The following is a 24,739-nucleotide window of genomic DNA, read 5'->3' as shown; positions in this document are numbered from 1 at the left end:
GACTTACTGAACAGACAGAGGATAGGAAAGGCAACTTTGCGGTCAGCACAAAAACCTACAAAAAGCCACGCAGAGAGTGCAGGGAAAAAAACCTTCCGCACCGACTCACGGTGCGGAGGCGCTCCCTCTGCGTGCCAGAGCTTCCAGCAAGCTAGGCAATATTCACAATAGCAAGCTGGACAGAAAAAATAGCAAACAAGAAAATAGCAAAGAGGAACTTAGCTTCTGCTGGAAATAACAGGTAACGAGAACGATCCAGGAGCGAACTAGACCAATAGTACAACATTGACAGCTGGCATGGGGCAAAGATCCAAGTGGAGTTAAATAGAGCAGCCCACTAACGACTTAGCCTCGTCACCTGTGGAAGGAAACTCAGAAACACCCACAGCTACCAGAGGAAGTCCATGGACAGAACCAGCCGAAGTACCATTCATGACCACAGGAGGGAGCCCGATAACAGAATTCACAACACCGAGCCCTCCCATGCGCCCAAACAGTGGTTCCCCCCACATATGGTGTATCATCGCACTCAGGACAAATTGGGCAACAAATTTTGGGGTCCAATTTCTCCTGTTACCCTCGGGAAAATACAAAACTGGGGGCTAAAAAAATAATTTTTGTGGGGAAAAAATTTTGTTTTATTTTTACGGCTCTGCATTATAAACTTCTGTGAAGCACTTGGTGGGTCAAAGTGCTCACCACACCTCTAGATGACTTCCTTAGGGGGTCTACTTTCCAAAATGGTGTCACTTGTGGGGGGTTTCAATGTTTAGGCACATCAGTGGCTCTCCAAATGCAACATGGCGTCCCATCTCAATTCCTGTCAATTTTGCATTGAAAAGTCAAATGGCGCTCCTTCCCTTCCGAGCTCTCCCATCCGCCCAAACAGTGGTTTACCCCCACATATGGGGTATCAGCGTACTCAGGACAAATTGTCCAACAACTTTTGGGGTCCATTTTCTTCTCTTACCCTTGGGAAAATAAAAAATTGGGGGCGAAAAGATAATTTTTGTGAAAAAATATGATTTTTTATTTTTACGGTTCTGCATTATAAACTTCTGTGAAGCACTTGGTGGGTCAAAGTGCTCACCACACCTCTAGATAAGTTCCTTAGGGGGTCTACTTTCCAAAATGGTGTGACTTGTGGGGGGTTTCAATGTTCAGGCACATCAGTGGCTCTCCAAACGCAACATGGCGTCCCATCTCAATTCCTGTCAATTTTGCATTGAAAAGTCAAATGGCGCTCCTTCGCTTCCGAGCTCTGCCATGCGCCCAAACAGTGTTTTACCCCCACATGTGGGGTATCGGCGTACTCAGGACAAATTGTACAACAATGTTTGGGGTCCATTTTCTCCTGTGACCCTTGGTAAAATAAAACAAATTGGAGCTAAATTAAATTTTTTGTGAAAAAAAGTTAAATGATCATTTTTATTTAAACATTCAAAAAGTTCCTGTGAAGCACCAGAAGGGTTAATAAACTTCTTGAATATGGTTTTGAGCACCTTGAGGGGTGTAGTTTTTAGAATGGTGTCACACTTGGGTATTTTCTATCATATAGACCCCTCAAAATGACTTCAAATGAGATGTGGTCCCTAAAAAAAAATGGTGTTGCAGAAATGAGAAATTGCTGGTCAACTTTTAACCCTTATAACTCCCTAACAAAAAAAAATTTTGGTTCCAAAATTGTGCTGATGTAAAGTAGACATGTGGGAAATGTTACTTATTAAGTATTTTGTGTGACATATCTCTGTGATTTAATTGCATAAAAATTCAAATTTGGAAAATTGTGAAATTTTCATAATTTTCGCCAAATTTCCATTTTTTTCACAAATAAACGCAGGTACTATCAAAGAATTTTTACCACTATCATGAAGTACAATATGTCTCGAGAAAACAGTGTCAGAATCACTGGGATCCGTTGAAGCATTCCAGAGTTATAACCTCATAAAAGGACAGTGGTCAGAATTGTAAAAATTGGCCCGGTCATTAACGTGCAAACCACCCTTGGGGGTAAAGGGGTTAATAGCACCATTAGTGTGATTATACCACTGGGTTAGATCGCCATATAACAGTATTTGCAGCACTTATGTGTTGGCAGTACACCTTCTGCCTATCCAAATATATTTCTGATATTTACTGCATTTACTATTGTCCCATCCTGTGAACTTGAATCATTGGTTGTATCACGGATGTAGTCACAATATTTTGTAATGATAACTATCTACTATGTACTACTTGGCAACATTATGTATGTTTTTATGTGAAAATTAGTGATAAGAATTTTCAATAAATTTTGTAGTTTTGCTTACTTTTTGGCCACTTTTGACTCTTGGTTCTCCGGTTTAATAATATTGATATTTGAGTCGCCATTTATAGTTATATTGTATTAATAACTGATGTTCATTTTTGTATATACTCCTTCCATCACTGCTGTTTGTCAGTGGTGATGCAGTGGGGGCCGAACGGAGGCCATAAATGCCTCAGGACATCCTTGGGGTTAACTCCCCTAGGATGGAGCAGGGCTGCAGTTCCGGGTGAAATTAGGCCTGGCGCAGAAGGGAGCACGTGGAGGCAACACTCCATCTTCCTGTCTGTTGTTGGCTTGGGAAGATCGTTGCCTTGAAGGGACCTGTCGCCCCTAAAGAGAGCTCAGGCATAACCTTTAACAGTGCAGGAGGGGGTACGTGGAGGCGACACTCCACGTTCCCGCCTGTTGTTGGTTGAAGGAGATTGGAACCCTGAAGGGATACGTCGCCCCTTGTAATCCATTAAAAGGATAAGAATTGAAAAAAGTAAAAACAAAAAGTAAAAATGAAAATAAAAAATTGTGGTCTGAAGACCAGACCCATGTGCCTCCTACAGACACTAAGCATGAACTGGTTCGGCTAGAGCCAGTGGTAGGTGTATACTGCAGAGGAGGAGCTAATTTTGTTATATTCACTTAGTGTCAGCCTCCTAGTGGTAGCAGCATACACCCATGGTCCTGTGTCCTCCAATGAGGCGAAGGAGAAAAAATAGCAAGGACTAATATGTGTAGATAAACATTACACATGACACACCGCCAGCACAACTAAAATAGTTCAGTGACTCCCATCCCTCCCTGCATTTCCCCTGGCTCACTCTCCACATTCAATCCCATCAAAGAAGAAGAAGTCTCCAAGCTCCTCTCCTCTTCTCGTCCGACTACATGCACTACCGACCCCATTCCCTCACACCTCCTCCAGTCTCTCTCTCCAGTCGTCACAACTCGCCTAACTACAATCTTTAATCTCTCCCTCTCCTCTGGCATTTTCCCCTCCTCCTTCAAACACTCTATCATTATTCCATTACTAAAGAAACCCACCCTCGACCCATCTTGCACAAACAACTACAGACCAGTCTCCAATCTCCCGTTCATCTCTAAACTCTTGGAGCGCCTGATATACTCCCGCCTTACCCGTTACCTCTCCACTCACTCCCTCCTAGACCCTTCACAGTCCGGTTTCTGCCCCCTACATTCGACAGAAACTGCACTCATCAAAGTGACCAATGAACTTCTGACAGCAAAACGTAATGGTAACCACTCTCTGCTCATTCTTCTCGACCTTTCTGCAGCTTTCGACGCTGTTGACCACCCTCTCCTACACTCTAGGCTCCATTCACTAGGCATTAAGGACACTGCTCTCTCCTGGTTCTCCTCCTATCTTTCTGACCGCTCCTTCAGTGTTCTGTTCTCTGGCTCCACTTCATCTCCTCTTCCTCTCACTGTCGAGGTACCTCAGGGCTCAGTCCTTAGCCCCATTCTCTTCTCTCTCTACACGGCCTTAATTGGACAGACCATCAGCAGATTTAGATTTCAGTACCATCTTTATGCTGATGACAAAGAACTATACACATCATCCCCTGACCTTACCCCCGCTGTACTACAGAACGCCACTGACTGTCTGTCTGCAGTCTCCAACATCATGTCTGCTCTCTATCTGAAACTCAACCTCTCCAAAACTTAACTTCTTCTGCTCCCGCCATCTACTAATCTCCCTAAATCTGACATTTCCCTCTCCGTGGCTGGCACCATAATAACACCCCTGCGGCAGGCGCGCTGTCTGGGTGTAATGTTTGACTCTGATCTCTCCATCACCTCCCATATACAATCTCTTGCCCACTCGTGCCGCTTACACCTAAAGAACATCTCTAGAATCTGCCCTTTTTTTCACCATGGAAACAACCAAAACCCTCACTGTCACCCTGATCCACTTCCGCCTGGACTACTGTAAAGCTCTATTAATTGGCCTCCCCCTCACTCGACTTTCCCCTCTCCAGTCCATCCTTAATGCAGCAGCCAGGGTCGTCCATCTGGCTAATCATTACTCGGGCGTGTCCGCTCTTCGCCAGTCGTTACACTGGCTGCCCATTCATTACAGGATACAATTCAAAGTACTTGTTCTCACCCACAAAGCTCTCCACAATGCGGCACCCCCTTACATCTCTTCCCTCATTTGTGTCTATCGGCCTAACAGACCGCTGCGCTCTGCAAATGACTTTCAACTAACCTCTGCACTAATCCATACCTCCCACTCCCGACTCCAAGACTTCTCCCGTGCTGCGCCAAACCTCTGAAATGCTCTAGCCCAAGATATTAGGACCATCCACAATTTGCATAGTTTTAGGCGCTCGCTCAAAACACATTTGTTCAGAGCGGCCTACCACGTTCACTAATCAAAGTCATTTTATGTTTGTGTGTGTGTAGCCCATTCACTATCTCCATCTATCCCCCACCCCCTGAAGATGGCTGGACCATCATTGTAAATACATCATTGTAAATACACACATGTGCGTTGTATTTCCCCCACCTCATTGTAGATTGTAAGCGCTCACGAGCAGGGTCGTTTTATTTCGCTTTAATTATTGTATTGTTAACGTTGTTACTTATGACTGTTGTGTTTGAAATTGTTAAACTGTAAAGCGCTGCGGAATATGTTGGCGCTATATAAATAAAGATTATTATTATTTATTTATTAAATGGTGCTATGTAACTATACTCTACATTTAGTATTTACTACCTGTGCGGTCATCTGTTGGAATCTCCTCTTTACACCACTCATCATCACCCATCACATATATCTCTGTAGTATTACTATGAGTCAGATCGTTACCCTGAAAGAAATATTGTAAAAGTTACAGACAGATGGAGAAGTCATATCTATGATCATCGCTAATCCTGCCATCTCCACCATTTTCATTACACAAGTATAAAACATATAATACTGGGTGATAAAACAAGACTGAGCACAAGACCTTCACAGCCGTCTACACATCATAGGGGAGATGTTATGACACCTTCTCTCCATCTACCTGATGATCCTGAGGAACATTGGGATTTTCTTGTTTACAGTCCTGTGGAAGAAGAGGACGGGGACATCTCTCTGGTGTTGTCCTCTTACTGGATAGAACTGGAGGAAACAGATAGAGGGACTGAATTCATTCTTTACATACAGATAATTATAGGCCATGCATATTTTGGCTTGTCTATTACCTGGTGATGTGAGGGGCTGGGGAACCTCCATCATGACGTCCTTGTACAGAACTATAAACCAAAGAAGAGAAGAAGTATGCCAAACAAGGGACCATCTATGTTTATTGAGGTATAAGCCAAAAAGTACATTAACAAAACTTAAAAATAGGCCAATGACTACCTAAAATATAAACCAGACAAGCCCACAATAGAGTTAAAGCCTGTCCTATCTGACGACATAATGAACAGGATATCATTATTATATGCACCTGGACACTAATATGCTGAAAGCTGGATCTCTGCAGATGTCTAAAAAGAAAAATCAAAACCTTATCATGGAGATTGAGCATGCAACACAAAGCTGTACATAAAAAGAAATAATAGCAGGAACTAATACGTGTAGATAAACATTACACATGACACACTGCCAGCGCAACCAAAATGATGCTATGTAACTATACTCTACATTTAGTATTTACTACTCACCTGTGCGGTTATCTGTAGGAATCTCCTCTATACATCGCTCATCACCTCTCATGTATGTTTCTGTAGTATTAAGATGGGTCAGATTGTTACCCTGAAAGAAATATTGTAAAAGACACAGACAGATGGAGAAGTCACATCTATGATCATCTCTAATTCTGCCATTTCCACCGTTCTCATTACACAAGTATAAAACATATAATACTGGTGGATAAAAGAAGACTGAACACAAGACCTTCACAGCCTTCTACACATCATAGGGGAGAGCTCATGACACCTTCTCTCCATCTACCTGACGATCCCGAGGAACATTGAGATTTTCTTGTTTACAGTCCTGTGGAAGAAGAGGACGGGGACATCTCTCTGGTGTTGTCCTCTCACTGGATAGGACTGAAGGAAACACATACAGAGACTGAATTCATTCTTTGCATACAGAAAATTATAGGTCGTGTGTGTTTAGTCCTGCCTATTACCTGGTGATGTGTGGGGCTGGGGAACCTCCATCATGACATCCTTGTACAGATCTTTGTGTCCTTCTAAATACTCCCACTCCTCCATGGAGAAATAGACAGCGACATCCTGACCCCTTATAGGAACCTGACACATACAATGATACCGTCATCCCCCGATCCCTCCATAGCGTTACTGTACAATGACCCAGCATTCCCAGCAGTGTCACCTCTCCAGTCAACAGCTCAATCATCTTATAGATGAGTTCTAGGATCTTCTGGTCATTGATGTCCTCATATATCAGGGGGTGAGGTGGAGGCCCCGTGATTGGGCTCAGGGGTCTTCCCCATCTCTCAGACACAGGGTCCTGACAGCGCTCACTTGAGGTCTTCTTCACTACTGTGTAATCCTGGTTATGGAGAGACACATTAATAAATCTCACTACAGACATTTCCAGAGTCCTCACCTCTCCAGTTCTGTCCATCTGTTATTCCTATAGATAAGAATGATGTAATGAGACATCATCAGAATCTCTCACCTCGCCAGTAAGCCAGAAGAGGATCTCTAGGGTGAGGTGTAATATCCTCTCTGCCATCTTGTCCCTGTCCCTCTCCATCCTTGTAGGGTCACTCAGGAGAATTCTCTTATATAGAAGATCTCCACTGAGAGGATCCGATATTGTAGGGACCTGAATGGGGAGAAGATGACGATGTAACATCATAAAGATCCTGCATAATAATACAATTACTAGAAATAATGGAAATATTTGTATGTGCTGAAACATGAATTGAATATCTTATGAATGCAGTTGTGCTATTCAGGCAATCATTGGCTATGCTGGTCACTGCCAGGGGCATAGCAATCGTGCCAGTGTGAGGGAGGGGGGCCCATCGATGACAACTCTGATTTCACCTACATGTGCATCCTGGGACACACATTCAGCTGAAATGTACTGCAGCACAGAGACCCGCCAACTTCCTGAACTACAATATATGCTGCCGGACAAACAGAGGCTGGCAGCAGACATCAGTTTGCCTTTGCCATACAGCGCTTGGCAGTGACATCATGCTCTGTCAGTTCCCGCAAACCAAAATCAGGTGCCGGCATCTGCGCCAGCTTTAGAGGATGGCACCACACATCATGGGAGCAGAGGAAGGTAATAACATTCTTTTGTTTCTTTTTTAGATGTGCTGGAGAAGAATGGAAAGGACTTAGGATGGGGGGGCATTATTATAGGAAAGGGCCCAGGATGGAGGACAATACTACAGGAAGGGGCCAGTATGGGGTGCAATATTTCATGAGGAGTTCACATGCATGCCTTTATGGGATATGGAATCCTCCAAGGGCTCATACAGATTGTATGCAGGTGAGGGCCCAGGTCCAAATTTTGCAGTGGGGCCCATCAGACTCTAGTTACACCATTGGTCACTGCTGTGTCCACTGTTTGACTACAGGTTGATATGCTTGTCTAGGTCGAATAATAAGAACAGAGATTGGCGGGGGTTACAGGAAGCGTTTAAATGAAATAATGATCCTCTGCCAGTTTATTTTACATTATATCTACTGGTAAAGCCTGTTTATTTTAGACCACACACAATAACTAGTAGTTTCTTCCTCGGAATCTGCAGCTGACTACGCTTCTCGTAAATTCAACTTCCATAACGCTCATTCATGTCTCCGTCACCTAAACTGGCATTGACATCAGCAATACTGGAGATGTTCAATATTCCCTTGAGTTTTTGATATTTTGGATTTTCTTTTTTCTCCTCATCTTCCAAGGGCCATACAATATTTCATTTTCCCTCAACATTCCTGAATGAACACTAATTTTAGGTAAACTGAGTTGCAGCTATTAATGAAAGCATTAACTTTACCACTACTGTAAATTACCTGTTGTTCTTTGGGTCAGTACGGAAATGTTGGTGCCAAACTTATAACTTTTGTTTTTCACAACTTAAAGTAAAAAATGCATTTTCTGAGAGCTACAACTTTATTAAGTTATGGTTTATATATTTACCATTTTAGGGTCCATTCCACTTTTCTTAGCTCTCTTTTTCCATTTTTCTGGAGGTAAAGTGACCAAAAATCAGCAATTTTTTTCATTTCAATTGTTTTTGCTTCCTGCATTCACCTTGTGGGATAAATATCCCATTAATAATTATTACTTCACACATTTACAAAATACGCAAAGTATTTCTAACTTTTTATATTTTTTTTTACTGTTTAAGCAAGTGATTGCTTGTACAAAATACTGTAATTTTTTTAGTGTACTGTAACCTTGCCAAACACCTATGAAGTTAAGCCACAGTCTGAAAATTTGCATCTCTGGAAAAAAGCTTTTTTTTGTTCTTTATCCCCAACACCCAAAAGGATATAAATATTCATCCACAGTGGGGACCATGTATGGGGGGCTTAGGAGTTGAGACCACTCCACACGATAGATATAGGCTGTGTCACACATCCGGCATCTGTATCTAAGTTTAGGGGATGGAGCTAAACACCAAATCACTGCTGTTAACCATTTCAATGGTGCTGTCAAATTCAGACAATGACATTTAAATGGAGTGGTCGCCAGCAATGCAATTGTGGGGATCGGATTGGTTATCATTGTAGCCGTGGTGTAAAGGACCCATATCTGCCATCCTGGGGTTCAATGGAAACCTCCATTTTTATTCTAAACTGCAATATTATGGTATTGGAGTATTATGAAGAACAGTTAAACAATCACAAACGTCCAGAAATGGGTCCCATATGATTGAAAATAAAATCCTAGTGTATATACACGGTATATATTTACCCATGTAAGTAACAGGATAGTAAGTGTATACTCTCGATACAAATTAGAAACCAAGTAATGGAGTTCTATACACAATTGTAAAATTTAAAAAGGAATACTTTATTACATATAATGATGATGCAAAAATCTACCCAAATGAAGCACAAACACAGAACATAAAACCCTACTGAGAAGCACATGGGTCCAAGGCATAAGAAAAAATAATCATCATCATCATGGTGTTGGTACGAGGCACTATAGATTATAACAGTATACAGTGTCAATAATGTACGTCAATCAAAAGTTTGGACTTTATATAATCCTGTAATGCAGACACCCATGTAACAGAAATACACCTTTCATGGTAAATTCCCTGAGGCTGCCACAGTGACAATACACCCCCAAAAAGAGGGAAAAAGAAGTGCCCTTAACAGCTGTATCACCTACCCATGATTGAAGTAACCAAATGCCGAGGAGCCAGATCCACCCCCTTAGGGTAGATTTTTGTATCATCATTATATGTAATAAAGTATTCCTTTTTAAATTTTACCATTGTGTATAGAACTCCATTTTTTGGTTTCTAATCACAGGTTTATGTCCTAATAAAGGGACTAAAAAATAAGAAATAACATTTAAAAAAAAAGTTTTTAACAATAAAAAACCTCATCTGAGAGCACCATGAATGCAGGAAAAGAGACCCTGAATCCTTATAGACATAGATTCCTTAAATGACACAGATGCTGCTGCCACTTTATACAACACCACAATAACTGCAGCACTTGATTCGGCCGCCCCCCTCACGCACAGCAAAACTCATACAATCAACAGGCAGCAATGGCTGACCAGCCCGACCAAAGAAATGAGACTGGCTTGCTTCCAGGGTTGCTGAGCAGAGATGGAAGAGATCCTGTTCTGCTGAGCACTTTATCGCCTACAAGCAGTCCCTCGCCAGCTTCAAGTCAACACTCACTGCCACAAAACAATCTTACTTCTCATCTCTCATATCCTGCCTGTCTTACAACCCTAAACAGCTTTTCAGCACTTTCAATTCTCTACTCCGTCCACCAGCACCACCTCTCTCTTCTCTCACTTTTGCTGAAGACTGTGCCTCTTTCTTTAAGAAGAAGATCGATACAGTAAGAGAAAGCATTGGCCAGCATCCCCCAATGCCCCTCTTAGCTACTCAACCCTGTTCGTCCAAAACTAACTTCTCTACCATGACAGAAGATCAGCTCTCCACCCTCCTGTCAAGATCACATCTCAACACTTGCACGCTTGACCCGCTTTTGTCCCACCTCATCCCTAACCTCGCCACAGTCTTCATCACAACCCTAACACACCTCTTCAACTTCTCACTCACAACTGGTGTCCCACGGAGGTCTGGATTTGGAATGCTACTCAAAATCAAAGTGGAAAATCAAATTACAGGCTGTTCCACCTTCAGTGGAAATGCCTTATGACAAGGAAAAGATGCTCAGTATTGTGTGTGGCCTCCATGTGCCTGTATGACCTCCCTACTATACACCGCCTGGGCATGCTCCTGATGAGGCAGCGGATGGTCTCCTGAGGGATCTCCTCCCAGACCTGGACTAAAGCATCCTCCAACTCCTGGACAGTCTGTTGTGCAACGTGACGTTGGTGGATGGAGTGAGACATGATGTCCCAGATGTGCTCAGTCGGATTCAGTTCTGGGGAACAAGCGGGCCAGTTCATAGATTCAATGCCTTCATCTTGCAGGAACTGCTGACACACTCCAGCCACAGGTCTGGCATTGTCCTGCATTAGGAGTAACCCAGGGCCAACCGCACCAGCATATAGTCTCATAAGGGGTCTGATGATCTCATCTCGGTAACTAATGTTAGTCAGGCTACCTCTGGTGAGCACATGAAGGGTGTGCGGCCCTCCAAAGAAATGCCACCCCACACCAATACTGACCCACTGCCAAACCGGTCATGCTGAAGGATGTTGCAGGCAGCAGATCGCTCTCCATGGCATCTCTAGACTCTGTCACATCTGTAACATGTGCTCAGTGTCAACCTGCTTTCATCTGTGAAGAGCACAGGGCGCCAATGGCGAATTTGCCAATCCTGGTGTTCTGTGGCACATGCCAAGCGCCCTGCACGGTGTTGGGCTATGAGCACAACCCCCATCTGTGGACGTCAGGCACTCAGACCATCCTCATGGAGTCGGTTTCTAACCATTTGAGCAGACACATGCACATTTGTGGTCTGCTGGAGGTCATTTTGCAGGGCTCTGGCTCCTGTTACTCCTTGCACAAAGGCAGAGGAAGCAGTCCTGCTGCTGGGTTGTTGCCCTCCTACGGCCCACTCCACGTCTCCTGGTGTACTGGCCTGTCTCCTGGTAGCGCCTCCAGCCTCTGGACACTAGGCTAACAGACACAGCAAACCTTCTTGCCACAGCTTGCAATGACGTGCCATCCTGGATGAGCTGCACTACCTGAGCAACTTGTGTAGGTTGTAGAGTCCGTCTCATGCTACCACGAGTGTGAAAGCACAACCAACATTCAAAAGTGACCAAAACATCAGCCAGAAAGCATTTGTACTGAGATGTGGTCTGTGGTCTCCACCTGCAGAACCACTCCTTTATTGAGGGTGTCTTGATAATTGCCAATAATTTCCATCTGTTGTCTATTCCATTTGCACAACAGCATGTGAAATTGATTGTCAATCAGAGTTGCTTCCTAAGTGGACAGTTTGATTTACTTGGAGTTATATTCTGTTGTTTAAGTGTTCCCTTTATTTTTTTGAGCAGTGTATATGGAACCAATTATACTACATGGAAACCATTATATTTGTAGAGCTGTGTGGAGGCATAATAATACTTGGAGGGCTATGAGGGCACTGACTGCATCTCCATCTTGGGAAGTTCTCTGGACCCAGCTTCTGCATAGTATTAGATGGCCATGGTAGGTTGCTTTTTGAATTTTTTCTGTGGTTTAATAATGAGGGCTATGAGGAAACCTTTATACTTTACGGAGGGCAATTTGAGGGCTGTGTTGGAGTGTGAAGAGATGTAGGGGCCATTATAGTGTATGTGGGTCCATTATACTACATGCTGTGTGTGGTGGACACAGCTGGGAATCATACTGTGCCGGAGTAGTTGACGAGGATCACAGTAGGTTCATCATGCTGTGTGTGTGGAGGGTCCTGTGGAGCAATTCACTGTGGGGGGATCACAGTGTTTTTGGGACACTTTTATGGCGCCACACTATGGGAGCAATGAAAGAGAAATCTAGGGGCTTCAATAGAAGGAAAATTACTTTGTATCGGCAGCAAAGATGTGAAATATTATGTGACCTGGCCAAATATTTTTTTTTAGGGGGGGCCCAATTAGAATTTCTGCTTTTGGGCCCCATGATTCCTATGTACGCCTCTGGTGCAGGATGCATTGTCCCTTTCACATACGCCTCTCCTGCAGGACTGATTGCCTATAACTTACACACCAGATCCATTGCTGCCCCTCGGTACATAGTCATTCCAGCTGTGTTCCTCCCAAGCGGCGGTTGGTCGGTGGAGCTTGTCCCTCTTCCCGCTCCCACAGCCCTTGGTAAACCCTATTGGAAGGCCCCTGCTATTAGTTCCAGACAGCCCTGTGGGCGGCGCTTGTGATTGGCTAGGCGTTTTGGGAGAAGGAGGCATGGTCTGTTGGGGAAGACGCGTCATTTTACCAGGTTAGTGCAGTGGCGGCTTGTTGATGCTCAGACTGCAGGTTGTTGCATGTGCTGTGTGGACGGTGCTGCATGGTGGACATGTCTGACTGGTCAGTGCCAGGTAGCATCCACATTGGAGCTGCCCAGAGTTTTGTAAGCTTGTGCCAGAGATAATAGGTTGGCAATCAGTGCTGCCTCCTGTGCTATAAGGATGCAGGACTGTGTCTGCCAACAGGGCCACAGCTCTGCCAGCCATCACTGTGTATCTGTATGTTTGTGCCAGGCCTGCAGTTGCCATTAATAATCCTTGTTTTGGATTCTTCTGTGTGGTTCTTGTATGTGTGTGATGGCGCTGACATACGTGTATTGGGGGGCGCCGTTTTGAAGTTCGCCTCAGGCAGCAGAGAGGCTAGGTTCACCCCTCTCTATAAGAGTTTGGTCTATAAAAATATAAAATTAATTAAACCATACTGTAGACACAGTAAAGAGTAGGGATGGGAAATAAATTTCCATGACAGGCCAGGTCAATAGTCTGTGACTGCTGGAGAGCAGTCAAGTGAATCTCCTTACCTTTCGGTTTTTCGGCTGATGCAATGTTAGTATTGTGGTGTGATACACACAAGACGTGATGCCAGACAAAAGAAGAGCCTGGAATGCTGGGAAGTAAGGATATTCACAGGACTCCTGTTAGCAGTCTTGCAACTGTGTGAAAAGGTGTTTTCCTATTCATTTGCATGTTTGCCACACTTAAATGTTTCAGATCACCAAACAAATGTAAGTATTAGATGAAGATAACACAAATAAAGACAAAAAACAGTTTTTAAATGAAGGTCGTTATTTTTAAGGGGAAAGAAATCCAAACCTACAGAGTCCTGTGTAAAAAAGTGATTGCCCACTAAACATAAACGGTTGTGCCACCATTAGCAGCAACTACTGCAATCAAGCTTTTGCGATAACTGGTAATGAGTCTTTTACAACACTCTGGATGAATTTTGACCAACTCATCTTTGCACAATTGTGGTAATTCAGCCACATTGGAGGGTTTTCGAGCATGAACCGCCTTTTTAAAATCATGCCACAGCATCTCAATCACATTAAGGTCAGGAGTTTGACTAGGTCACTCCAAAGCTTTAATTTTCTTTTTCTTAAGCCATTCAGAGGTGGACTTGCTGGTGTGTTTTGTATCATTGTCCTGCTGCATAACCCAAGTGGACTTCAGCTTGATGTCACAAACAGATGGCTGGACATTTTCCTGCAGGATTTTTGGTAAACAGCAGAATTTAATGTTGCGTTCCAAGTACCTCAGCAAGTCTTCCAGGTCCTGAAGTAGCAAAACTGCCACAGGACCATGACATTACCACCACCATATTTTACTGTTGGTATGATGTTCCTTTTTTGAAATGCTGTGCTACTTCTAAGCCACATGTAATGGGACATAAACCTTTCAAGAAGTTCAGATTTGTCTCGTCAGTCCACAGAGTACTCTCCCAAAAGTCTTAGGCATTATTTAAATGTTATGTGGCAAAACTCAGAAGCGACTTTATGTTCTTATTGCTCAGTAGTGGTATTCGTCTTGAAACGCTGCCATGCAGGACATTTTTGCCCAGTTTCTTTCTTATGGTGGAGTCATCAACACTGACCTTAGCTGAGGCAAGCGAGGCCTTTGGATGTTGTTGTGGGGTCTTTTGTGACCTCTTGGATGAGTCGTCGCTGAACCCTTAGGGTAATTTTGGTCGATCAGCCACTCTTGGGAACATTCACATCTGTTTCATATTTTCGCCATTTATGGTTAATGGCTCTCAATGGCTCTTCTCTGGGTCCCAAAGCTTGAGATATAGCTTTATAACCTTTTCTAGACAGATAGATCTCAATTACTGTGTTTGTCATTTGTTACAGAATTTCTTTAGATAGAGGCATGATGTCTAGCTTTTTAGGTTTTTGTGGGCTACTTCACTTTCTCAGGCAGGTCCTATTGATTGAGGACAAGTGTGGCAGTTATCAGGTTTGCATGTGGCTAGGGAATTTGAACTCAGCTTTCCCAAGATAAACCACAGTTAATTTATGTTTTAAGTAGGGGGGAATCAATTTTTCACAAAGGGCCCTGTAGGTTTGGATTTCTTTTGACCTTAATAATAAAGACTTTCATTTAAAAAACTGCACTCTGTGTTTACTTGTGTTATTGTTGTCTAATATTTAAATTTGTTTTGTGATCCAAACCAATGCACGAGAGTTCTACAAATCGATTCTTCCATCTTTAGTAAAGAATATGATACAAAAAAAAGAAACACCAAGATGTTAATTCTTTTGGTCACTACACCTCCCTAAAAACCCACGCAAAAAAGCAATCCAAATGTTCTATGCAACTCTGAATTTTATATGTAAAACCATCAGCTCACCATGCAAAAAAGAAGGACCATATCCACGAACAAGTGAGCACCGTTCGTCTCCCTTATGATTCCGGAAGGCTACATTCACACCTCCATCTAAATTTTTATATTGTGAGAAATGGAGTGATTTTTTTCCTCAGGTGGCATGCATTTTGCCTCTGAATGGCACCCTAGTTGAATCCATTTTTTCCCCATCCATTTTTAAAAGCTGAAGGAATTATATTGACTGAACTCTTATTTATCCACTGAGTCTTAACAGTGAATCAGGGAAAAACAGATGAAGCACACAGAGAACACTCAAGTACAAAGTAGGTATTCCGTGTTTCATTAATTTTAGATGTATACTAGCATAGTGTCACCCCCACCTCGTTGTAGATTGTAAGCTCTTATGAGCAGGGTCATCATTTTCTTAATCTTTTCAAGGCTGCGATTATCCCGGTTGCTTGTGCACCTTTTTCTACCACACTTTTCCTTCCACTCAACTTTCCATTAATATGCTTGGATACAGCACTCTGTGAACAGGCAGCTTCTTTAGCAATGACCTTTTGTGGCTTCCCCTCCTTGTGGAGTGTGTCTATGACTGCCTTATGGACATCTGTCAAGTCAGCAGTCTTCCCGATGATTGTGGAGCCCACTGAAACAGACTAAGGGACCTTTTTAAATGCTTATGAAGCCTTTGCAGGTGTTTTGTGGGAATTATTCTAATTCACTGAGATAATGACTTTTTGGTTTTTATTGGCTGTAAGCCATAATCATCAACATTAACCCCTTCAAGTCGCGGCCCTTTTTCGTTTTTTCGCTTTCATTTTTCACTTCCCTCCTTCCCAGAGCCATAACTTTTTTATTTTTCCGTCAATATGGCCATGTGAGGGCTTATTTTTTGCGGGACGAGTTGTACTTTTGAACGACACCATTGGTTTTACCATGTCTTTTACTAGAAAACGGGAAAAAAATTGGATGAAGCGTTTAGGAGTTTCATCTCCTTAACATGTGCCACCCTGTTTTTAAAGGGACCAAAAGTAATTGGACAGATTAAATAATTTTAAATAAAATGTTCATTTCTAGTACTTGGTTGAAACCCCTTTGTTGGCAATGACTGCCTGAAGTCTTGAACTCATGGACATCACCAGACGCTGTGCTTCCTCCTTTTTGATGCTCTGCCAGGCCTTCACTGCGGTGGTGTCACGAAGTGACTGTCCAGGTGTAACACGACCAGACGGGTCGGTCACAAAAGAACGGAACACACAAGGGTACACCGGGGTCACTTTAACAACGGTGGGCCCTGACGGTAGGGAACGGGGAATGGGCACCTCCTGCACTCACCTGAGGCTGTGCCCTGATCTTACTACTGTCCTTTTATGGGTTCTTTCAACCTCTCGCCGACCAGGATACCTTGTCCCTCACTTGCCCTGCTCTAATCCCTATGTAGGGAACTGGCAGGTTAGAGCACTGGTCCCATCGCTGCACAAATACAACACAAGGAGAGTTACACAACAAAGGGACAAAGAAACAATAACAGCACACTTAGCTTTCTCTGCTGCAATGCACCGCGCAGCAGAGTAAGGCACCAGGAATGAGGATTCAGCTGCAGAACCGAAGCACTTAGCAAGCAGCAATTCCAAAAAGGTTGGTATCCAAAGGACCTGTATAACCAACAGTCAGCTGATGCACCAGGTGACCTTTTAAAGGAAGGTGGGAATGGTAACAAACATCAGCTGACCCAACAGCAATGCAATGCAATATCACCAGCGGCCACCGGGGGGAGAAAACTGCATTAACCCCCAATGACCAGAAAGGAAAACACATTTTAATCTGAAGGAAACCAGATCTGCCACAGAACCAAACAAAGATCGTGACAGGTGGTTTTCAGTAGCTGTTTGTTTGGGGGCCTTTCTGTCTTTAACAAGTGAAATGCATGCACAATTGGGTTGAGATCAGGTGACTGACTTGGCCATTCAAGAATATTCCCCTTCTTTGCTTTAATAAACTCCTGGGTTGCTTTGGCTTTATGTTTTTGGTAATTATCCATTTGTAGTATGAAACGACGACCAATCAGTTTGGCTGCATTTGGCTGGATCTGAGCACACAGTATGGCCCTGAATACCTCAGAATTCATTCGGCTGCTTCTGTCATCAATAAACACTAGTGACCCAGTGTCACTGGCAGCCACGCATGCCCAAGCCATCACACTGCCTCCGCCATATTTTACAGATGATGTGGTATGCTGTTATGATCCGGTGACCTTGGAGCTGCATGAGAACTTTCACTGGAGAAGGTGGCCACTATACTGACCGCAATCCTGAACTTAACACCGCAAGTAGAAGTAGCCGTGGAGTGTACCTAACACACCTAGACACCTCGTCACAGCCGGAGGACTAAATACCCCTAAAGATGGAAATTGGAATACTATCTTGCCTCAGAGAAAATCCCCAAAAGATAGACAGCCCCCCACAAATATTGGCGGTGAGTCGGAGAGGAAAAAACATACACAGGCAGAAAAACAGGATTTAGCACAGGAGGCCACTCTAGCTAGATAGGACAGGATAGGACAGAGTTCTGTGCGGTCAGTATTAAAACCCTTCAAAACATCCACAGCAGAATATACAAAAACTTCCTACATCTAACTAAAAGATGTAGGAGCGTAAATCTGCAACTCCAGTGAATCCTACAATCAGAGCAGGAATAAAACTGAAACAAGCACACAGCAGTGTGCCACAGATACAAAAACCAAACACTTATCTTTGCTGAATTTGGCAGCAAGCAGGAGAAGCCAGAAAGTGATCCAAACCTTCACAAGGAACATTGACAACTGGCAAGGGCTAAAGGATCCTGCACACCTAAATATCCCAGTCAGAATTGTAATCATCCGATACACCTGGCCAGGACTGCGAGTCAGAGACAACTGCATTCCCACCTACAACCACTGGAGGGAACCCAAGAGCAGAATTCACAACAGTACCCCCCCTTGAGGAGGGGTCACCGAACCCTCACCAGGGCCCCCAGGACGATCAGGACGAGCCAGATGAAAGGCACGGACCAAATCAACAGCATGGACATCAGAGGCAAAAACCCAAGAATTATCCTCCTGGCCATAACCCTTCCATTTGACCAGGTACTGAAGCTTCCGCCTCGAAAAACGGGAATCCAAAATCTTCTCAACAACATATTCCAACTCTCCATCAACCAACACAGGGGCCGGAGGATCAACAGAGGGAACAACGGGCTCCACATATTTCCGCAACAAAGATCTATGGAAGACATTATGGATAGCAAAAGAGGCCGGAAGCGCCAGTCGAAAAGACACCGGATTAATAATCTCAGAAATCCTATGAGGACCAATAAACCGAGGCTTAAATTTAGGAGAAGAAACCTTCATAGGAACATGACGGGAAGACAACCAGACCAGATCCCCAACCCGAACTCGGGAACCAACACACCGACGACGATTAGCAAAACGTTGAGCCTCCTCTCGAGACAACACCAACTTGCCCACCACATGAGCCCAAATCTGCTGCAACCTGTCCACCACAGAATCCACACCAGGACAGTCAGAAGGCTCAACCTGCCCAGAAGAAAAACGAGGATGAAAACCAAAATTACAAAAGAAAGGCGAAACCAAGGTAGCAGAACTAGCCCGATTATTAAGGGCTAACTCGGCCAATGGCAAGAAAGCCACCCAATCATCCTGATCAGCAGACACAAAGCATCTCAAATAGGTCTCCAAGGTCTGATTAGTTCGCTCGGTCTGGCCATTTGTCTGAGGATGAAATGCAGAAGAAAAAGACAAATCAATGCCCAGCCTAGCACAAAAGGCCCTTCAAAACCTAGAAACAAACTGGGAACCTCTGTCGGACACAATATTCTCCGGAATACCATGCAAACAAACCACATGCTGAAAGAACAACGGAACCAAATCAGAAGAGGAAGGCAATTTAGGTAAGGGCACCAAATGAACCATCTTAGAGAACCGGTCACAAACAACCCAGATAACAGACATCTTCTGGGAGACCGGAAGATCAGAAATAAAATCCATTGAAATATGCGTCCAGGGCCTCTCAGGGACTGGCAATGGCAAAAGCAACCCACTAGCACGACAACAAGGCTTGGCCCACGCACAAGTCCCACAGGACTGCACAAAAGAACGCACATCACGTGACAATGAAGGCCACCAAAAGGACCTACCAACCAAATCTCTGGTACCAAAAATGCCAGGAACAGTGAACCTCAGAAATCACTCTACTAGTCCATCTGTCAGGAACCAACAATTTCCCCACAGGACAGCGGTCAGGTTTGTCAGCCTGAAATTCCTGAAGAACCCGTCGTAAATCAGGGGAAATGGCAGAAAGGACCACCCCCTCTTTCAGAATACCGACCGGCTCTAAGACCTCAGGAGAATCAGGCAAAAAACTCTTAGAGAGGGCATCAGCCTAAATATACTTAGAACCCGGAAGGTACGAGACCACGAAATCAATACGGGAAAAAAACAAGGACCATCGAGCCTGTCTAGGATTCAGCCGTTTAGCAGACTCGAGGTAAATCAAATTCTTATGATCGGTCAAGACCACAATACAGTGCTTAGCTCCCTCAAGCCAATGTCGCCACTCCTCAAATGCCCACTTCATAGCCAACAACTCCCGATTGCCGACATCATAATTGCGTTCAGCAGGCGAAAACTTACAGGAAAAGAAGGCACAAGGTTTCACCAACAGGATCCCTCTGAGACAAAACGGCACCTGCCCCAATCTCAGAAGCGTCAACCTCAACCTGAAACGGAAGAGAAACATCCGGTTGGCGCAACACTGGAGCAGAAGTAAATCGACGTTTAAGCTCCTGAAAGGCAGAGACAGCCGCAGAAGACCAATTCGCCACATCAGCGCCTTTCTTCGTCAAATCGGTCAAGGGTTTAACCACGCTGGAAAAATTAGCAATGAAACGGCGATAAAAATTTGCAAAACCCAAAAATTTCTGAAGGCTCTTCACAGATGTGGGCTGAATTCAATCATGAATGGCCTGAACCTTAACCGGATCCATCTCTATAGACGAAGGAGAAAAAATGAAGCCCAAAAAAGAGACTTTCTGCACCCCAAAGAGACACTTAGACCCTTTCACAAACAGGGCATTGTCACGAAGGATCTGAAATACCATCCTGACCTGTTGCACATGAGACTCCCAATCATCGGAAAAAATCAAAATATCGTCCAAATATACAATCAAGGATTTATCAAGATAAGTCCGGAAGATATCATGCATGAAGGACTGAAAAACAGATGGAGCATTAGAGAGTCCGAATGGCATCACAAGGTATTCAAAATGGCCTTCGGGCGTATTAAACGCAGTTTTCCATTCATCACCCTGCTTAATACGAACAAGATTATATGCCCCCCGAAGGTCAATCTTCGTAAACCAACTAGCTCCCTTAATCCTAGCAAACAAATCGGAAAGCAAAGGTAAAGGGTATTGAAACTTGACCATGATTTTATTCAGGAGGCGATAATCTATACATGGTCTCAAGGAACCATCTTTTTTAGCTGTTTTCGCAGCTTAAGGATGGCTTGTTTCACCTGCATGGAGAGCTCCTTTGACCACATGTTTACTTCACAGCAAAACCTCCCAAATGCAAGCACCACACCTCAAATCAACTCCAGGCCTTTTATCTGCTTAATTGAGAATGACATAATGAAGGGATTGCCCACACCTGTCCATGAAATAGCCTTGGAGTCAATTGTCCAATTACTTTTGGTCCCTTTAAAAACAGGGTGGCACATATAAAGGAGATGAACCTCCTAAACCCTTCATCCAATTTTAATGTGGATACCCTCAAATGAAAGCTGAAAGTCTGAACTTCAACTGCATCTGAATTGTTTTGTTTAAAATTCTTTGTGTTAATGTCTATAACCAAAATTAGAAAAATGTTGTCTCTGTCCAAATATATATGGACTTAACTGTAGATCACCCTGTTTGTAATGATTCTATATAATACACGAGTTTCACTTTTTGTATTGAAGAACTGAAATCAATTTACTTTTTTATGATATTATAATTTTGTGAGAAGCACCTGTATATACAGTATTCTAGGATGCTGTAACAGAGGCCTTGCAGGTTCTGGCCGTACTTTATATGGGACAAACCTGGTGACAGGTTCCCTTCAAAAAACATTAAAAATCAATGAACATATGCTCGGCAATGTCAAAACGACTTGATGTGAACGTGTTCCATCTTTTTCAGCTTCTTGTAAAGGGGTTGTCCACTACTAAGACAACCCCTTCTCATTCCCCATGTTTGGATCGGGTTAAATAAAAAACTTATATTTATCTCTCATGCCGGCACCGTTCTTGGGGTGTTGACACTTGTGATCTTGGTTGTGATGACACGTGAGCCCGATACTCAATCAGTGCTGCCATCAATGTTCCCGCCTTTGTCGAATTGAAGTCAGAGATCAGCTGCAGCCCGGACTTCCTCTTCATGTTCAATTTGCCTGAAGGCGGAGACGGTGACGTCGGCGCTGATCGGGTACCGGGCTCCACCTGTCATAACAATAGCACGAGGCCCCGAGACAGCGAGTGCCAACACCGTAAGAGTGGCACCGACCCAGGAGGTGAGTACAGGCTTTTTTATTTTATCGGGGCCATGCATGAGGAATAAGGAGGGGCTGTCCTAGTAGTGGATAACCCCTTTGACCGTTTCAGGATTCCACCACAAAAAGGACAAAAGAGAAAACAAAGAAGACGCTCTAGGAAAAACACAACTATAAGAAGCCAGGTTTACGTGCCTTTACTGAGGAGGGAAATCTCAGCCTCGGGATATGAGAACCAACAGCAAGGGGCGACACACCGGTTACAGCCAGAGGACACGAGTGCGAAGAGGAATATGGTTCTGTCAGCTCCCGACAGCGAACAAATGCAAATATATAGATGTCTGGCACTGTCTGCAATGTATTCATTCACACTATCTCTAGTCTGATTGGTCGAATGTCACATTACATCATATCGCAGCCGCCACAGGACAAGTTCCCACCAGTGTGTGTCTGTAATGGCTAATGTCCGCTCTGGTATGAAATACTGCAACAGGAGTAATGGGGAATCTCCAGCACCTACCTCCACCTGCAGAGCCGCACACCACATATATGGCTGTTCTGTGCGCACAGGACCTGTGATGAGGTCACAGGAGGGGAGGAGTCAGGGGTCACATGATCAGGGGCCTTAGTCTATGCAGGGCGCTGCTGTGCTGGTTGTCATGGTGCTGGATGAGGGGAAGTTTATGTGTGGGGTCAGGAGGGGTTTACAGGGTGAATGTAGCAGAGCCGCGTGTGTACGAGGTGTATGGAGCGGAGCCGTGTGTACGAGGTGTACGGAGCGGAGCCATGTGTGTACGAGGTGTACGGAGTGGAGTCGTGTGTACGAGGTGTATGGAGCGGAGCCGTGTGCGCGAGGTGTACGGAGCAGAGCCGTGTGTGTACGAGGTCTACGGAGTGGAGCCGTGTGTGCACAAGGTGTACAGAGCGGAGTCGTGTGTACGAGGTGTATGGAGCGGAGCATAGCCGTGTGTGTACGAGGTGTACGGTGCAGAGCCGTGTGTGTGCGAGGTGTACGGAGTGGAGCCGTGTGTACGAGGTGTATGGTGCAGAGCCGTGTGTGTGCGAGGTGTACGGAGCGGAGCCGTGTGTATACAAGGTGTACTGAGTGGAGCCGTGTGTGTACAAGGTGTACGGAGTGGAGCCGTGTGTGTACGAGGTGTACGGAGCGGAGTCGCGTGTGTGTGAGGTGTACAGAGTGGAGCTGCAGTGTACGAGGTGTACGGAGTGAAGCTCTACGTTTACGAGGTGTGCAGAGCGGAACATTGTGTGTATGGAGTGTGAGTGCGATGTGTGGGGAGTAAAGCCATGCACGTATTGACGATGTACACACGTGGTCAAAATTGTTGGTACCCCTCATTGAATGACAGAAAAACCCACAATGGTCACAGAAGTAACTTGAATCTGACAAAAGTAATAATAACTAAAAATCTATGATAATGAACAAATGAAAGTCAGACATTGCTTTTCAACCATGCTTCCACAGAATTAAAAAAGGAAAAAAAAACCTCATGAAATAGGCCTGGACAGAAATGATGGTACCCCTGAAAATAATGTGACAAAAGGGACATGTTAAATCAAGGTGTGTCCACTAAATGGCATCACAGGTGTCTACAATCTTGGAATCAGTGAGTGGGCCTGTATATTGGGCTACAGATACTCCCTGTGCTGTTTGGTGACATGGTGTGTATCACACTCAACATGGACCAGAGGAAGCGAAGGAAAGAGTTGTCTAAGGAGATTAGAAAGAAAATTATAGACAAACACAATCACCAACAGGGATTTTATTTTCAAGGAACAAAGGACAGGTGATAGCCATTATTTTAAATTGTCTTCCGTCTGTATATACCTACCAGTTCGTTTATGTCTTTATCTTCTCAAACGGACAGGTGATATTGTTGGGAAATATCTTTTATCATTCTCTTTATCTAACATAGTTACTGCCTTTGGTGCACTTCTGTCTGTGTGGGTCTATTATTATTGTGGTAGATCGGCTCACTCAACTGCTTACATAGGTATTAACAGGAATGCTTTCCATTCCTGTTAATGAATGGTCAACTGGTTTATTGAAGAAAAAAAAAACTACATAAACCAGTGCAAAATTTAATAAACAAACAGGACCCTTCTGACATAACGGAAAACAAAATAACTTAAAGCACAGTCTGTGTAGCTACGGGGATCCGCCCACTCCAGGGGGGAAAAACAAGGTTCAGCTCTCTTTAACATAATGTTAGGGCTAGCGGAACGCACCGAGTAAATATAGAGGTTTTATTATAATTGATAATTGAGAACCTGCTGTGTTGTGAATTCTGTGGCTGAGTTCACTTCTGTGGTCACAAGTGGTATTGCAGTCTCTGGGCTTCCTCCCTCAGGTGTTTTGGTGAGCTCGTTGGCTGCCTTGCTATTTAGCTCCACCTGAGTCTGTCTTCCTTGCTCCTTGTCAATGTTCCAGTGTTGGATCTGAGCTACTGCATCTTTCCTTGGGCCTGCTGCTCTGCTAGATAAGTGCTTCTAGTTTGTTTTCTGTTTTTTCTGTCCAGCTTGTTATTATCTTTTGCTGGAAGCTCTGAGAAGCAAAGGGGTGCACCGCCGTGCTGTTAGTTCGGCACGGTGGGTCTTTTTGCCCCTTTGCGTGGTTTTCGTTTTAGGGTTTTTTGTAGACTGCATAGTTCTCTTTGCTATCCTCGCTCTGTCTAGAATATCGGGCCTCACTTTGCTGAATCTATTTCATTCCTACGTTTGTCTTTTCATCTTGCTAACAGTCATTATATGTGGGGGCTGCCTATTCCTTTGGGGTATTTCTCTGAGGTAAGTCAGGCTTGTATTTCTATCTTCAGGCTAGTCAGCTCCTCAGGCAGTGCCGAGTTGCATAGGTAGTGATAGGCGCAATCCACTGCTGCTTCCAGTTGTG

General features: G+C 44.1%; 1 protein-coding gene across 3 annotated transcripts in view; it reads right to left on the bottom strand.

The window, feature by feature from the left end:
* Window positions 1-22,402, bottom strand: part of LOC138664065 (gastrula zinc finger protein XlCGF53.1-like) — a 122,404-nt gene extending 100,002 nt beyond the window's left edge. For 2 of the 3 annotated variants that reach the window (XM_069750484.1, XM_069750486.1), the window contains exons 1-9: window positions 8,442-8,550; window positions 6,963-7,112; window positions 6,654-6,833; window positions 6,448-6,571; window positions 6,267-6,364; window positions 5,978-6,068; window positions 5,513-5,563; window positions 5,332-5,429; window positions 5,040-5,133 (exon numbers count right to left, since the gene is read on the bottom strand). In XM_069750484.1, the coding sequence (XP_069606585.1) occupies window positions 5,040-5,133; window positions 5,332-5,429; window positions 5,513-5,563; window positions 5,978-6,068; window positions 6,267-6,364; window positions 6,448-6,571; window positions 6,654-6,833; window positions 6,963-7,112; window positions 8,442-8,456 (901 nt within the window). In that variant the 5' untranslated portion in view covers window positions 8,457-8,550. Of the gene's footprint in view, window positions 1-5,039; window positions 5,134-5,331; window positions 5,430-5,512; window positions 5,564-5,977; window positions 6,069-6,266; window positions 6,365-6,447; window positions 6,572-6,653; window positions 6,834-6,962; window positions 7,113-8,441; window positions 8,551-22,351 lie in introns of those variants that run through there. The other variant, XM_069750485.1, reaches the window with a different exon arrangement.
* Window positions 22,403-24,739: the final 2,337 nt, after the last annotated feature.

Source organism: Ranitomeya imitator, chromosome 2 (genome assembly GCF_032444005.1).
Source record: "Ranitomeya imitator isolate aRanImi1 chromosome 2, aRanImi1.pri, whole genome shotgun sequence".
In the NCBI taxonomy this organism is placed as follows: Eukaryota; Metazoa; Chordata; class Amphibia; order Anura; family Dendrobatidae; genus Ranitomeya; species Ranitomeya imitator.
This window is presented reverse-complemented; position numbering and strand designations above follow the sequence as displayed.